Genomic DNA, 16,243 nt, shown 5'->3' with positions numbered 1-16,243 from the left:
TCACTGCCACGTACAGCTAACTGGCGTCATAACGTGCAACTTACCAAGTAGCACAAACAAAAGACAAGAAAATTAAGAGTGAATAAAATCGTACTACAATTTTTACATAAAAAAAAAAAATAGAAATGATAATTAATAGTGAGGGCAGAGAAATCAAATACTCATTACACGGAATGCCCGCAGGGCATGACGTGTCTAGGTTTCGGTCGGGTATCTTTTTTTTCTTCATCGGTGTCATAAATGTGCACATTAATTTATGCATTAAACTCTGTCCTCCCCTAGTAAGGATATATTGTTCTGATTGTCTTCAACAGAAGCAGCCCAATCAAAATCTATTTTTCAGGCACATATCACGAGAGAGGGGACCCACTCATCACTTCTGTGTGACGTCAAATCATCATTTGATTTATTCATTAAAACTAGATTAAATTCTTCCCTCTCCCAGAAGGGATCTATTGTTTTGATTGTCTTGAACAAAAGCGGCTCAATCAAACTCCATTATCTGCGCGTATATCACGAGGGAGGGGACCCACTCATCTCTACTTGTGTGACGTCAAAGCAAATCATCATTTGGAAAAGTTGTTTTCGTTCAATGGCGGCCACATGTCTGAATTTAAGACTCCGGATCTGCCGTTTTCAGAGAGAAAACCAACCTTTTTCAAGCAGTAAATCGAAATAATAACTTCTAGGTAGTACTCGACAGTTGAAACGGCGGAAATTGGGAGAGTTCACAGCAAAGAAAATCCGCTTTAAAAAACAGATCGAATGATCAACGCGAAGGATTAGAGCTAGAGGAGGCCAGACCAGTTCAGCGGGGTCATGACGTTATTGCATAGTTATTTCTGGTATGATTCCTAGTAACACAACGATAAGTATCACGCAATATATCTGAATAAAACCATTCAGACAATTATTTCAATGGCCAAGGGAGGATATTCTTTAAATATCTGCGAAACATACAATGGGGAATAATTGGGGCTACATTAAGCATTCCGTGTAATGCCATTAGAGGGGCATCTTGTTGGGTATTTAAAAGGTTTACATGTAATTTGTATTGCTTCAACCGAGCTTGTTTTGAGTTACAACTGCTTAAAGCTTACATTAGGGTTGTCTGGCGGTCAGTAGACAACAATGAAGGCTAAGTTTTATATGAACAAACAGCCAACGAGTTGCGGTTCACTATCGCTCATTAGGGACCTTAAGCAGCGACGACGACGACGTCAACGAGAACGTCAGAAAACAATAGTCTTAATTAGCAAAACACTGGCTCTGCACGTGCGTTATACACTTTGGTACATTTCTTTGTCGTCCTCTGCAAAACAACAACGTGAAATGACCAAATTTAAGGTTTTATGGAGAACGTGAACGCATGATGATTAATTTTCCTTTCTCTTTCTGAACTTTAAAGGCGCCCCCTACGGCGTTAGCTCCTCGATAGTTCGGCTACATTGCTCAAACTGAGAGAGTATAAATCATCGCGAATTTATTCAGTAGACGCGGAGGTAATTTTTTAAGTTTCGTCTTCGTCGTCGTCGTCGTCTCCGCTTAAGGTCCCTATTATAGCATAGAGACACCTGGATAGATAGAACTTATCCGTAGAAAGACTTCGCGTTTATTTATGTAATTCGTTAACAAACAGGCTGCTGTCAGTGTATTTCATATCTTGTATGTTTATTCGTGAAAAGTTACAATAAAATTAAAAAATATATATCGGTTTTACAGTATGAAATTCTAATGAAATGCCCATGTTGTTTGATTGTAACAGGCCAAAAGCGAGGAAGCACTTCAACAAACTCGCGCCGAGTTGGACTCGCATGTGGTCAGCGGAAGGAACGAGCATGCACAGATCAGCAGCAAGTTGGAAAGCGAGACACAAACGCGGGCTCGACTGGAGTCTGAAGTACGTCTTGTAACCTCTTGTAATGTGTCTCACTTTGTATCCCTTATGAATTTTAAGCTTAGAGAGGATTTCTGAACAGTGCATAATATCCTAACCTTATAATGAAACGAGACACTTACAGAAAGATTTGTTTTCTACAGATTTCCTCACTGAGGTCGCGGTTGGAAAAGTCTGATAAAGAACTTGAAAGAACCGGTGTTGGTAGAGTGGAAGCAGAAAGGTGTGAAGCATACATTCATTGTACATCCATTTAATTATATCGTATAGGAGGGATTCTTTCTTCGCCTTCTTTTTTTTTTGAAGATTTATTTTTACGATCCATAAAATCATTCAGGACAAAAGTTCCCTGAAAAATGTTTTCCCCGCCCTTAACATTGGTAACGGCAATACTTGCAGGATGATATTATTAACTGGAATTTTATGTAGCCGAGCCGCTTTTAAGGAAATCTCTACTCTGAATTTAATTTCAAATTTCGTTGTAAAACATTGAAATATTTCTGTCAGTCAAAACAAGATTTGATCATCGCCTATTTTTGCTTTAAATTGCCCGCGCTGCGCTATTTTGGATTTAATAACTGCCTCATGATATGGCGCCATAAAATTCAAAATGGCGGCGCGCAGGAAATATGAAAACGAAAACGACGGCTAAGCATATTTTTATTTTGTTCTGTAAAATGTCCTTTCTATTTTCTTGTAATAAAGTTTGGAAATCATATTTTTTTCTAAGAATTGAATCCTGGTTTTTGAGTGGAGGTTCCCATTAAGCTGCAAGTACAACAAATAAAATACTGCTCAACTGTACGGAACTGAAGAGAGACAGTCGCAAAATGAAAGGATTTGTGAAATGTGGAATTTTTTGAATAAGCCCTCATTTATAGAAGGTTTTTAGATTTTAATATAACACACTTCCAAATACTGAAATTGCGACCACTTAAAATTGTGGTCCAATTATCTGCTCTTTGAACAACTGAGGCGTGCAAGATAGATGATGTCTTGTGTTGTAATGCCGCTCTTTTGTGGGTTTTCTAGACAAACGCAGAATTTACGCGACGAACTTTATCAAGCGAAGCTGAGACTCGAGAAGGAAACAGCTGCGCTAAAAGAAGCAAACAAGGTAAGCCGTAGTGGTGTTGTATTTAAGTCATGCTTTAATAATGAAATAGATCATTGATAATCCTTTTATTGCAATAGTGCCAAAGTTGAAAGATACGTGATTACCGTTTTGCAACATATTAGAGGAAATTTTGTTCGAGGGTGCTTTTAGATTTGATTGACACACTCAACAGTTAGGAACAACAAGCAAACAGCATCTGAGCAAATAATTGCTAGGTAGCTGTCATTCGAATGGTTTATCCACAGTCTCACCTTGTACGTCATATCACTACATTTGCTTTATAGATGCTTGTTTTAAGGACGGTGCCTACTATTGTTAATGCGCATACGTTCTGCGCATCTCGAGATACTCGGGTTTCCCATGGGTGGTGCCTACTAATACAGGGATATTTTTGCGCGGTTTAAAACTATTCGGGGAAAGCAGAACTTAGCTAGTACTTTTGGTATCCAAAAAGAAAATTGGGGGTGACCATGCATTTTTCATAATAATAAAGCTTCAATTGAGAAAAAACGCCATACATTGCTTTGTATTTTACTGCTTTTTAGAATAGTTGCTTAATTATCTCTAAAAAAAAAAATACGTGGTTACCCCCAATTTTCTTTTTGGATTTTCATAGCCCTTGCTAAGTTCTGCTTTCCCCGAATAGTTTTGAACCGCGCAAAAATACTTCGGTATAACTATTAGTAGGCACCGTCCTTAAGTACGCCTTAGGTAGCAAAATTCATTGTTACGGCCCTTACCGGGGAAGTATCAGGGGGATTTTGAACATTTTTGGTCAAAATGGTGACAATAATTCTAAAACACCAAGAGAGAGAAATTTTAAGTTATGATCTGGTCGGGCTCGTTTTGGAAACGCCGGAAAATGCGAGAGTTAGCCTAACATTTTTCAAGTGTAAGTATTTTTTATTTATTTATTTATTTATTTATTTATTTTAAAACAAACATTTTGTCACGTGACTCACACCACCTCAAGTCACGTGACATAAGATGACCTCTCGCTTACTTGGAAAAGATTCCCCGAAGGAATTGAAAGTTTATAGATCGCTATAAATTTTTTCATTCATTCATTCATTCATTCATTCATTCATTTATCTGCCATTAACCAGAAATACAACAACATAAATACATTAAAGATGACATACAATATTCCTACTACTACAATATTCCTACTAAATTATTTACAAGATCAAATGTGGTAAAGGCTGATTTTGTTTTCCAATGTTTATTTGTTTTGTTATCAAAGGCTCTGATGATGAAGTTAGAGACGGCTGAGAATAAAGCAAGTAACCTAGACATTGAGGTAAAACGTTTTACAGTGAAACAGTTTCTCGATGTCTTATAGTTTGAGGTGTAACCGTGTTCACTTTTTACACCTATACAAGACCTGCATGGATTCGAACAGTGTCGCTACAGTTTGTGGGTGCAAGTTTGGATCCGTGCAAGTTTTGTGCCAGTGAAGGTGGAGTACAACGTGGAACGTGGAGTGTAATTGAAAACCTTTTACTTAATGGGCCATTTCTGAGTTGCTGTGATACTGCAGGATGTTTGTCTCATGAACCTAGTTTAATGGCCTTAGCTCCCACGAGTCTCCTGTAGCTCAGTGGTAGAGCATCTGAACTAGTGATCGGAAGGTCTGTCTTAGGTTCGACTCCTGATAGGAGCACTCAGATTTCTTTTTTCCGAGTATGCCTGTGTTACTTTCTAGAATAATACGCCATTCTCAAAATTAGTTTTGTTTGCATATGAATGAAAACTAATTTTTATAATAAAAACTTTGCACTAAGCCTCGCTATCATAACGAGGTTAAAAGCAACTCGGAAAGGGCCTATTGTTTTAGCCGTTTTTTTTTTTTTTTTTTTTTTTTTTTTTTTTTTTTTTTGCCGAAAAATCATTGTTCTTTTCAACTGGCTCACCACATCTGCTCTCCTTTTAGCTGCAAACGGCGAACGTGATGCTAAATGAGCGAGGAAGTCAACTGAACCTTGTTCAGCGGGACACGGAACACCACAAATCCCAGTATGATCGACTGCAGGAGAATATTCGAATGGAAAAGGTATTGTTATCTCAAGGCGTCTCCATACACTTCACGATAAACAGTGTTAAATGCAAGAGAAATCATGGAAGAAATGTTGGAAATAGAAGTCTGGTCTATGTAGTCAAGTACTAACAGAAATACCAATTACAATCTTGTTTTGTAGGAAGTTGAGAACAAAAATTATCGCTTGAATGTGTTGAAGGCATAGCTGATTTTGATGAACTTATTCATAAAAAAATCCGCAGAATCTTGAGGTCTTGTCTTATAGCTTTATACTTTGATCCGACAATGTTAACTGAAATAGCTGTATACGTCGGAGATAAATAGTGTTATTGGGTTAAACTATATTGGGTTGCATAGTTTTAAAATAAATTTGCATATTTTCCTTTCTTTACAGGAGCAAAATTCGAGACTCGCTTCAAAATTAGAAGGCACTGAACTCAAGTAAGTGACAATTGACTGTAAACCAAAAAGAAATTATAATGAATTATTATTAGTAGCAACTTGATAAATCGTGATATCGTAGCACTGAACATTCATCGCAGAAGTCTGGGTTCGAAATCCCGTGAAACTGATTTTGTTTTTTTAGGCTTTCTTTTCGCAACTGCCTAAGTTGCATCCATAACTGCGATGTCTCTCATTTCTAAATTCTGATAATTTACAAAGGGGATAACCATATTTTTCAGCGTTAACTAAAAAAACTGAACGACAAGGTCAGAAGAAAGACCTTTATTCCACCTAAAAAGTTCAAAAAATTGTTTTAAATTGTTTACCCTTTGTCTTGTTACATGTAGTGAAGGCTGCCGTTTGAGTCTTTGGATGAAAGTCCTTAGGTCTGATTATTCTTCAGATAAAAACGTTTTCGAGAGCAGTATCTTTCTTGTGGCGCTGCTGCCTCCTAAAGTATTCAGTGACTGCAAATTATGAGGCCTGTTTCAACCACGTGGTACTTCACGTTATTATTCACTTTTAAGTCTGTGTATGAAATCCTAAAGTGTGACCCTTCAAATGAAAGCTACTGGGCAGTACTGTCCTGTGGGGCTGTTTATTAAACAGTACAAGGTGTTCCTAACTTTTGGGTCTGTAGATGAAACCCTAAAGTGTGACCATTCAAATGAAAAGCTACTGAGCAGTACGTTCCTGTGGTGCTGTTTATTATGGAACACAAGGTGGTTCTATCTTTTGTGTCTGTGGATGAAATCCTAAAGTGTGACCATTCAAATGCAAGCTACCGAGCAGTACTTTCCTGTGAGGCTGTTTATTAAACTGTACAAGCTTGTCCTAACTTTTGGGTCTGTAGATGAAATCCTTAAGTGTGACCATTCAAATGAAAGCTACTATGTAATGGTTTCTGTGGTATATTTTTTTTAAAACTGTAGTCTGTGGATGAGACCCTAACACTAGGCTCAGTGCATTTTCTGTCACACATGACATCAGAAACAGATCAGAAACATTTGCAGTGTCATTGTCCATGGTCAACTTAGCCTGTGAACAGGCCCCCAAGTGGGCAATAGGGCGGGAAAGAAAAATCAGCGGGGCGAGCGCAGCGCGATATGGGGGCGAGAAAGAAAGAAAGGTCAACTGTATCCACAAGCCCGTGACGTTCTCAAGTTTGCAAGAGGGCCAAGAAATGAACTCAAAGTTAAATGGGTGTAGCCAACTGTAACACTTAATGCAGGCATAAACCACGCAATGCGAATTAAAAGGCTGCATCATGAGACACTATGTGAGATGTAAAGTATTCGCGTACTCGGACTGATAGGTAACTCTTTTAAGAAACCATTTATGAGAGAAGAGAAAACGTTTTGTAGGAATACTCGTAGTCATCCTAGTTTACTGTCACCTCTTAGGTGTTCGAAAACTATTATTTTGAGATTACACTGCGAAGTAGATAGAATAATATAAATTGTGGTAAACATAACGACCTATTTTAAAACTGTTGGGAATTTTCAATGAGCACTGACCAACCGCTGTCGTCACTGTATCCACTGGTTCCTTGTACTTTAGTAAACTATGATTTTAAAGCTTTTACGACGTAAGCATACTCTAATACATTGAAATCTACGTCTAAATCCCTGGAGCTTGTAAAAGCTGGTGGGGTAGTTCAATTAGCATGCCTCTTGAACGCACAGACTTTGAACGGCTTTGGCATTACTGCAACCCCTGTGATGGGTTCCAGTGAAGGCAAATCGCATCCGGGTGGATTCTCAAACCTGAAGCTGTGAAGCAACCGTGCCAATACAAGGAATAACTCTGTTCTTGCCAAAGACTCTCCCAGACATTGTCGTCGCCCGGCTGAAAACGGATGGAAATTATCTACGTTTGGAAGAACAAATTTGCCATCCTCCTTCAGGAATCTCTGAGGCTTGAATTCGTTGGGTGCATCCCATATATCTGGGTCGTGATGAAGGGACCATAGATTGATGAGCACTGTGCTATCCTTTGGAATGTGATATCCCTGCAAAGTGGTGTCCACCATACTTTTGCGGGGTGCAACTGGGGCACCCGACAGACGTAGAGTCTCGGTTATCGTCGCTTCCAAATGAGGCAAATCCTTCTTGTCTTTGAGTTCTGGTAAACGATCTGGTCCTATGACTTCGTCAAGCTCTTGATGCAACTTGTGTTGAAACTTTGGGTTGTGAATAAGGTACAACAGCGCCCAACAAACAGAACTTGAAGTGGTCTCCAATCCAGCGTTAAAAATTTCGCTCATGGTCAGGATAACGTGCTCATCTGTGAAGAATTCCTTAACTGAAGAGTCCTCCTCTTCAGCCTCTTTCTTTGCTTTCAAAAGTGTGTCTGTCAGATCTCGCGCATCTTGCACTCGATTGGCCTTCACGTGTTCCCGATAAATCCTTCCAAATAAGTCATCTCTTTCTTCGCAGATCTTCTTATACCTCTGAACTGACTTGAATGGAAAAAACTTCAACCATGGGAACACATCAACTACGCTACCAGATCCAAGCATCGCGACAATTCCCTTGGTGATTTCAACTACTTTTAAAAACTCGGGGTCATCGAGCTCGTATCTTGAACCAAACACCATAGTGCAAATCACATTTGTAACTGCCAGTTGAACATCTTTCGTGATGTCGTACGGTTGTCCAATTGAGGATTGCACCCGTTTCAAGAGTAGATAGACTTCCTCATTAATGATTGATCCATGCTTCAGCAAGCTGCTGGTGTACATTTTTAACGCGGAGACGACAATCTTGCGATGAATCCGCCATTGTGGAGAGTAATCTGCAAAGGCGATTGTCTTTGCGTTGCGTGAGTAAACGTCTAACGTGTTTGTCTTCGGTCTTCCAGCGAATTCGGCGGACTTGGTAACAAGAGCTTCTTTTATAGCTTCTGCGCCGCCAACGACAATCGTCAACTTGCCACCAATATACAGCCGAAAAACTTTGCCATAATGTTTCTCCATTGCCATAATGGCTCGATACGGTGCCTGGCCGGCCATTTTGTGTGCATTTCCAATAATCGGTAAAGGAAAAGGCCCGGGAGGTAGGTTCTTAGGTGCAGAGAAGCGATTAGCAATCATTGTAACAACAATAATTGCCACAATAAACCACGCGAGTTCTTCGAACATGTTTAGCTTGCGCCCTGCGAAATAGGCTTGATATTGTGATGCGTTCCCCTCCGGTGACAACGTCTTTAAAAAACATAATTCTGGGGGCTGGCGTTGGGGAGGCTGACAATCCTATACTGGTATTTGCAGCCTAATGGGTCTTGATTTTACGATTTCTGATCTAGAACAGGGTATATATATATTGGAGGCATGTTCCAGTAATCCCTGGAAGCTCGAAACAGTCGGTTGTGATTTCAGAGAACTTGTGCGTAGGGAATGCATAGGGAAACACAACTGTATTATTTCAGCTATTGCACCTCCCCAGGAGCCAATTGACCTCCCACCCCCCTCCCCCATAGGTTAGTGAGCGTGTAAACATGACTTGTGGACTCCACTCCCGATGAGCCTTGTGAATTGTTTGATCACTGAGGTTGAAATTTAATAATTTCAACCACAATGATTGCCAAATTCTTCGAACATGGCTCTTTTTGGCTAATTGATACTAGGCAGCTGGTGAGGTTGGAAGTGGTACGGTGAGTTTGAATAAATAACAGACAAAAACTTGCATAGCCGATGAAATCATTAGACTATAAGTACATCGCGCAATGTGCTACCACGAAAATAAAACCTGTTTGGGAAAGTGGATGAAATTTTACCCCTCATCCAAATATATACATGGCTTGTTTTAAAATTTGGTTTGATTTTTGGGGGAGGGGGGAGAGGGGTTATAACAATACTAGTTTTATATATTGCCTTGCAGTTCCTGTGTTGAAAATGTTGCATTTGGTTCAAGCCAATTACCTACAAAGCAGAAAAATGTTCCATTTAAAGTCATTGCACCGTTGCCAACACTTTATATTAAACAGGAAGTTCCGGTATGAAAGGGGCCTGGCAAGACCATTCTCACCTTCAGTTGTCAATCAATCATCAGAGCATAAACAACTGACAAAGAACATGTGTCTTTTTCTTCGGCTTTTAACGATAAAATTGGCTTAATTGACTGAACAGCGTCTAAATTTGCATCTCACGCCCGCAAAGGTGTGAAATGAAGGAGAGGCTTGCCCTTTTGATAGCTGAACTTCTCGTTTAAGGCAACATTTCAAGCATAGCCATGGTTGAAGAAGTTGGATGGTATATTTTTGGCGATAATTGTATTTACGACGATTGTTTATATCTACTCTGCAATCAAACAGTATCAATTATTGGAAGAGCAAACTAATTGCCCCACCGATTCACTGCGCTTATAATAATAATAATAAGCCTTATTCACCCACCTTAAAATAAATATACAATAGATTTGCGTAATGTTTGCCAAGTGGTTTTAAAATCGATAACGTGTGCCGCGAGTTTTTTGAACGGCTTCAAAAACTTTCCTGGAAAAGGGTGTGTCAAGAGAGTTCATAACAATGATGCTTTTGTGAACGTTGGAAATTGACATACGAGAAAAACATTAAACACCACATACTAATAAAGAGGAGGTTTTATCGGGTTTTATAACCACTGCACGTGATGTTTTATCGACTATTTGATAGGTTAATGGGTTTATGAATTATTAATGAGTTTTTGAAATATAGTTAGACCATGAGCCACAATCAGGGATGGAGACCGTAACGAGATGCCATTTTGACTTGTGGGCTTGTCCCCATGTGTTGTACCAAAAAATCTATTTTTAGAAAAAAATTGCACCATACGCGCGTGCGCGGACGCGTGTAAATGGCCAGGATCGCGCGTGGAGAAATTGAAATTTTTGTTTACCCGTTCAAAATGGCGTCCAAATTTTAAAATTCTGCCAGGGAATATGTCATCGGTGCCCACATTTAAGGAATTAGACTCTCACAACGAAAAGGAAAGAAGACAGGAAAAGTTGAAATAAGTGGTATATTGATCCGCATGACCCTCACAGTAAAGTAAAAAAGGCGCCAAAACGGTGGCGCTGCGTGCGTTGCTACAGTTGAATGAATGAAAAAAAGGCTTACACTTTACGAATATGTACTCAGACACGTAAGTACTTAACTTAAGTGAATTTCTTCTCGGCTGCTTTCCGTGTCACTTTTGCCAGTATGATATGGTTCAAATAGTACCCGAAAAATGTCTAAAGTTCAGTTATTTGTTGTTGGAGAAAGTCTAAACAGTTGTGGAAAATTGTGATGCTGCGAAGTTGTTACGCGGTTCTCGCTACCTCCATATTGAACTCTGTCAGCTTTGACTGTCTCCTTGTTCATGTTGAACTGGAAAAAGAGCTTTTTGCTGCTTGGAATCAAGTTCCGTGGCCATGCAAAGGAAGAACCACAACAACAACAACAACAACAAGCTACATGGATGGACTTTCTAACCAGGAAAAAAAAATACGCTAAAAAATTATACCTTCTCTCATTTGTAAAACTGACCGCAGCCGGTTTCTTGGCTATAAACAAAGCCTATTACTGATAGGATATAAAACAGTGGAGGATGCATTTGACTGTGACCCGCACCGAGTTGAAACATTTAGATTGGTTTCTGGGTTTTAGTCAAGATACATACTTCAAAATAAGGTAAAAAATCTTTTCTGTCATTTTAGCTTAATAAGCTTATTTGTTTTTAATCCTGCGGACATGCATGAAAATTTGTCGTTTGTCTACAAGTCGGTTTTGTTTTACCTCTTCAGTTCTTAAGTTCTGCCGGAGGCATTTTGCGAATTGTAAGCTTACTTTGTTGCTAAAGTTGCTAGTTTGATGTTGAGGAAATTTATCCTGCGAACTTGAAAAAAAGAAAGAGTTTGAAAACAGACAAGAACGTGTTTACAGCTTTCTTGTCCCTTGGATAACCAACTAATAAACGAATAAACATTAATCTTAAGTCTTACCTGGAGCCATAATCAGGGCTCCTGGTCTTACGTGTAATTCTTCTTGAAAGCAGTAATCTAACAGCCGTCATAAGAAGCAGTAAGCTTTTTGGCAAAAAGAAGTAATCGAGAAATTCACTTGTGACCGATGTAGAAAAATTTGGCACTAATGTGGAACGAAATCTGCTCAATTTGATAGCTTTTAGCTGCCAATAAACTGAATTCTTTTTAACCTTTCGCTCGGTAATCCTTAACTTGTTCAACCATTACCTGTTTCACAGGCACTCGGCATTAAAAGTTTTTTATGCTAAACTTTGGCCGGCTTATTACGTAACACCATACACTCGTAAAATGACAGTTTTTAAAATTTGGTGGAAGCGCCGAATATTCATGCCAGTGAGCGCGTAGACTGAACGTTTGAGACGATGGCCCTAACTCGTACGTCTCCTCAAGCATTTATCACCAATTTAAAATAAATGGTTGAAACTGCTTCTCGAAGAAAATTTAAGTTTATATTTATCAGCATCGCAGAGAAAAAGCTTAAGCTTATTTTATATTTGTACTGTAAGCAGTTTAAATGTTTTCTACTCAGCCAGGAGAATTTACTGGAGTTGTCCCCAATATACTACATGTATAGGGTAATAAAATGTTATTTTCACATTCAAAGTATTTAAAAATTATGTAATTTTGTCGAAATCGAACTGGACTTTCTCTTCCATTTTCCATATAAGGTTTTAGCCCCACGCAAATAAGCGTGTATCCGCGCGGGTTTATGACGTTAAGGGTGGCGCAATTTTTTCTAAAAATTGATTTTTTGGTACAACACATGGGGACGCGTGGACCCCACGCTTACGGTCTCCATCCCTGGTTATGGCTCCTGGTTGGACTTAAGTTAAATATAAACAATTCAATCACAAACAGAGAAGACTTGCGGCCCACGCCGTAAGAGTTTGCACGTCGTTGGGCTCTAGACCTTGGTTTTCCTACGAGGCCTGGTATCGAACTTTTTTTAGTTAATGGCCTCTCAGGTGAAAGCTAGTACACAGTACTTTCCTGTGGTGGTGTTTATTATGCCATACATATATTTTATTGAACCAGCTTGTTCGTTCAGTCCATAAACTAACAAAAAAGGGCTAGACGAATATTATCCCAATATGGACCAAACAATCTGTGGATGAAATCCTTGAGTACAAGCATTCAAACGAAAGCTAATGAGCAGTGCATTCTTGTGTTCCTGTTAGTTATGCTGTACAAGGTGATTTTAAGTTATGATTCTGTGGATAAAACCCTAACAACAGTAAATAATATATTGAAGCTCAGTGCATGTTTTGTCACGCACCACTGAATAGATCAGAAACATTCATAGTGTGATTGTCCATGATCAACTTTAATAACCTGCACCCACAAAGGCGCGACAATCTCAAGTTTTCAAGAAGGCCAAGAAATGAACTCGCTATAATATGGTTATAGTCAACTGCAACACTTTGATGTAGACATGAACTACGCAATGCGTATGTTGCTGGCAATCGGCGTCTTGAAAGGCTGCGTCATGAGACAGTAACATGTAAATTTTAAATCAGTCCGCGTACTGTTTGTTCTCTGGTGCTGTCTATACTGACAAGTAACTCTTTTGAACTGCCATTTGTAGGAATACACGTGCTCATCGTAGTTTATTGTGGTCTCTTTTGTGTTCGAAAACTATTACTTTGAGATTATACTGCAAAGTAGATAAACTAATATGAATTGTGGTAACCATAACTTGACCTATTTTTACAGTGTAGGGAATTTTCAATGAGCAGTGACTTCGATAAATGACCAACCGCTGTGGACTCTGTATGCAGTAGTTACTTTTGCTTTAGTAAACTATCATTTTAAAGCCTTTACGATGTAAGCAAACTCTAATACCTTGAAAAATACGAGTTGTTCCCTCGAGCTTGTAATAACTGGTAGGGTAAATCAATTAGCATGCCTCTTGAACGCACAGACTTTGAACGGCTTTGGCATTACTGCAAGCCCTGTGATGGGTTCCAGTGAAGGTAAATCGCATCCGGGTGGATTCTCAAACTTGAAGCTGTGAAGCAACCGTGCCAACACAAGGAATAACTGAATTCTTGCCAAAGATTCTCCCGGACATTGTCGTCGCCCGGCTGAAAACGGACGGAAATGATCTGCGTTTGGAAGAACATATTTGCCATCCTTGTTCAGGAATCTCTGAGGCTTGAATTCGTTGGGTGCATCCCATATATCTGGGTCGTGATGAAGGGACCATAGATTGATCAGCACTGTGCTAACCTTCGGAATGTGATATCCCTGCAAAGTGGTGTCCACCATGCTTTTGTGGGGTTGAAGTGCGCCACCCGACAAACGTTGAGTCTCGGTTATGGTCGCTTCCAAATGTGGCAACTTCTTCTTGTCTTTGAGCTCTGGCAAACGATTTGGTCCAATGACTTCGTCAAGCTCTTGATGCAGCATGTCTTGAATCTTTGGGTTGTGAATAAGGTGCAGCAGTGCCCAACAAACAGAACTTGAAGTGGTCTCCAGTCCACCCATAAAAAGTTCGCCCATAGTCAAGATAACGTGCTCATCTGAGAAGAATTCCTTCACTGAGGAGTCCTCTTCAGCCTCTTTCTTCGCTTTCAAAAGCGTGTCTGTCAAATCTTGCGGATCTTGCACTCGATTGGCCGTCACGTGTTCTCGATATATCCTTCCAAATAAGTCATCTCTTTCTTCGCAGATCTTCTTAAACCTCTGAACTGATTTGAATGGAAAAAACTTTAACCATGGGAACACATCAACAATGCTACCAGATCCAAGCATCGCGAAAATTGCTTTGGGTATTTCAATTGCTTTTAAAAACTCGGGGTCATCGAGCTTGTATCTTAAACCAAACATTATGGTGCAAACCACATTTGCAATTGCCAATTGAACCTCTGTCGTGATGTCGTGAGGTTGTCCATTTGAGGATTGCACTCGTTTCAAGAGCAGGTGAACTTCCTTGGTTATGACTGATCCATGCTTCAGCAAGCTGTTGGTGTACATTTTGAGTGCAGAGACCACAATCTTGCGATGAATCCGCCATTGTGGAGAGTAATCTAGAAACGCAACTGCCACTCCTTTGCGTGAATAGACGTCTAACGTGTGTGTCTTCGGCCTTCCAGCGAATTCGGCGGACTTGGTTACAAGGGCTTCTTTGAGAGCTTCTGCGCCACCAACGACAATCGTCAACTTGCCACCAATATACAGTCGAAAAACTTTGCCATAATGTTTCTCCATCGCCGTTAGGGCTCGGTACGGTGCCTGGCCGGCCATTTTATGTGCATTTCCAATAACCGGTAAAGGAAAAGGCCCTGGGGGTAGGTTCTTAGGTGCAGAGAAGCGATTAGCAATCATTGTAACGACAATAATTGCCAAAATAAACCACGCAAGTTCTTCGAACATGTTTAGCTTGCGACCTGTGAAATAGGCTTGATGCTACGATGCGTTCCTCTTCAGTGATAACGGCTTTTTTTTTTTCGACATAAATCCGGGGCGGAGGTGAGGGAGGCTTACAAGACCTATACCGGTATGTGCCGCCTAATGGGTTACAATTTTGCGATTTCTAGAACAGGGGTGTAAAATTGCAATCCCCGGAAGCTTAAAACTGTCGGTTGTGATTTTAGAGAAGTTGTTCATCGGGAATTCATAGGGAAACACAACTGTATTATTTCAGTTGTCGCACCCCCCCCCCCCCTCCTCTCCTATGGGGAAGTGAGCGACCCCATCATGCGTGTAAACATGACTTGTGTACTCCATTCCAGCGTAGCGTGGTTTCCGATGTGACTTGCCTTTTGCTCGGTCAGGTTGAATTTTGGATAATTTCAACCACAATGATTGACAATTTCTTCGACTATGTTGATACTAAATAGCTGATAAGGTTGGAAATGGTACAGTGAGTTTTAATTAAAAAAACAGACAGAAATTTGCATAGCCAATGAACCCATTGGAGTATAAGTACATTGCGCAATGTGCTACCGCGACAATAAAACGTGTCGGAGAGTGGATGAAATTTTACCCCTGTCCAAATATATACATGGCTTGTTTTAAAATTTGGTTTTATTTGTGGGGAAAACAGTTCTAGCTGACTTTCAGTTTCTGTGCCGAAAATGTTGCATTTAGTTTAAGCCAGTTACTTATAATGCAAAAAAATGTTCCATTCAAAGTCATTGCACCGTTGCCAACACTGTTTATATTAAGGTAAGATAGGCACAGCAATGGTTGAAGACGTTGGATTGTATATTTCTGGCAATGATTGTATTAACAACGATTGTTTATATGTACTCTGCAATCAAACAGTATCAATTATTGGAAGAACGAACCAATTGTACCACCGATTCACTGCACTTATAATAAGCTTTATTCACCCATCTTAAAATAAATATACAATGGATTTACATATAGTTAGACTTAAGTTAAACATATTCAATTCAGTGACAAACAAAGAAGCCTTGCGGCCCGCGCCATAAGAGTTTGCATGTCTTTGGGTTCTAGACCTTGTTATTCCTACTGGGTCTGGTGCCGAATATTTTTTTTTTTAGTGGCCTCTTTAATTAAAGCTAGTACGAGGTACTTTCCTGTGGTGGTGTTTATTATGCCATACATATATTTTATTGAACTAGCTTTTTCGCTCGGTCCATAAACTTGCAAAAAAAGGACTAGACCAATATTTTCCCAATATGGACCAAACAAGCTAGTTCAAAAAGGTTTTTATTATAAAGAGTTTCCCGCTTGTTGTTTTCTAGTCCGCGTGAAACTTGTTCATGTTGAAG

At 39.7% G+C, this 16,243-nt stretch overlaps 1 protein-coding gene, 1 long non-coding RNA gene and 2 pseudogenes across 4 annotated transcripts in view; 1 reads left to right on the top strand and 3 right to left on the bottom strand.

Annotated features, from left to right (window-relative positions):
- Nucleotides 1–16,243, top strand: part of LOC146475222 (uncharacterized) — a 92,697-nt gene that overhangs the window by 33,497 nt on the left and 42,957 nt on the right. For all 3 annotated transcript variants that reach the window (XM_085116096.1, XM_085116095.1, XM_085116094.1), the window contains 6 exons: nt 1,766–1,900; nt 2,041–2,120; nt 2,930–3,014; nt 4,258–4,314; nt 4,948–5,067; nt 5,447–5,493. In XM_085116096.1, the coding sequence (XP_084972222.1) occupies nt 1,766–1,900; nt 2,041–2,120; nt 2,930–3,014; nt 4,258–4,314; nt 4,948–5,067; nt 5,447–5,493 (524 nt within the window). The remainder of the gene's footprint in view (nt 1–1,765; nt 1,901–2,040; nt 2,121–2,929; nt 3,015–4,257; nt 4,315–4,947; nt 5,068–5,446; nt 5,494–16,243) is intronic.
- LOC146475218 (uncharacterized) overlaps nt 5,764–16,243 on the bottom strand; it is a 130,465-nt gene continuing 119,985 nt past the window's right edge. Inside the window, exon 2 of the long non-coding RNA XR_014866002.1 lies at nt 5,764–6,228. This is a non-coding gene — a long non-coding RNA (uncharacterized LOC146475218). The remainder of the gene's footprint in view (nt 6,229–16,243) is intronic.
- LOC146475227 (steroid 17-alpha-hydroxylase/17,20 lyase pseudogene) lies at nt 6,226–8,791 on the bottom strand (annotated as a pseudogene).
- Nucleotides 12,805–15,366, bottom strand: LOC146475226 (steroid 17-alpha-hydroxylase/17,20 lyase pseudogene; annotated as a pseudogene).

This window comes from Pavona decussata, unplaced genomic scaffold, assembly GCF_977016875.1.
Source record: "Pavona decussata unplaced genomic scaffold, jaPavDecu1.1 SCAFFOLD_85, whole genome shotgun sequence".
Classification (NCBI taxonomy): Eukaryota; Metazoa; Cnidaria; class Anthozoa; order Scleractinia; family Agariciidae; genus Pavona; species Pavona decussata.
The sequence above is the reverse complement of the archived record's forward strand: the minus strand, read 5'-3'. Positions and strand labels throughout refer to the sequence as shown.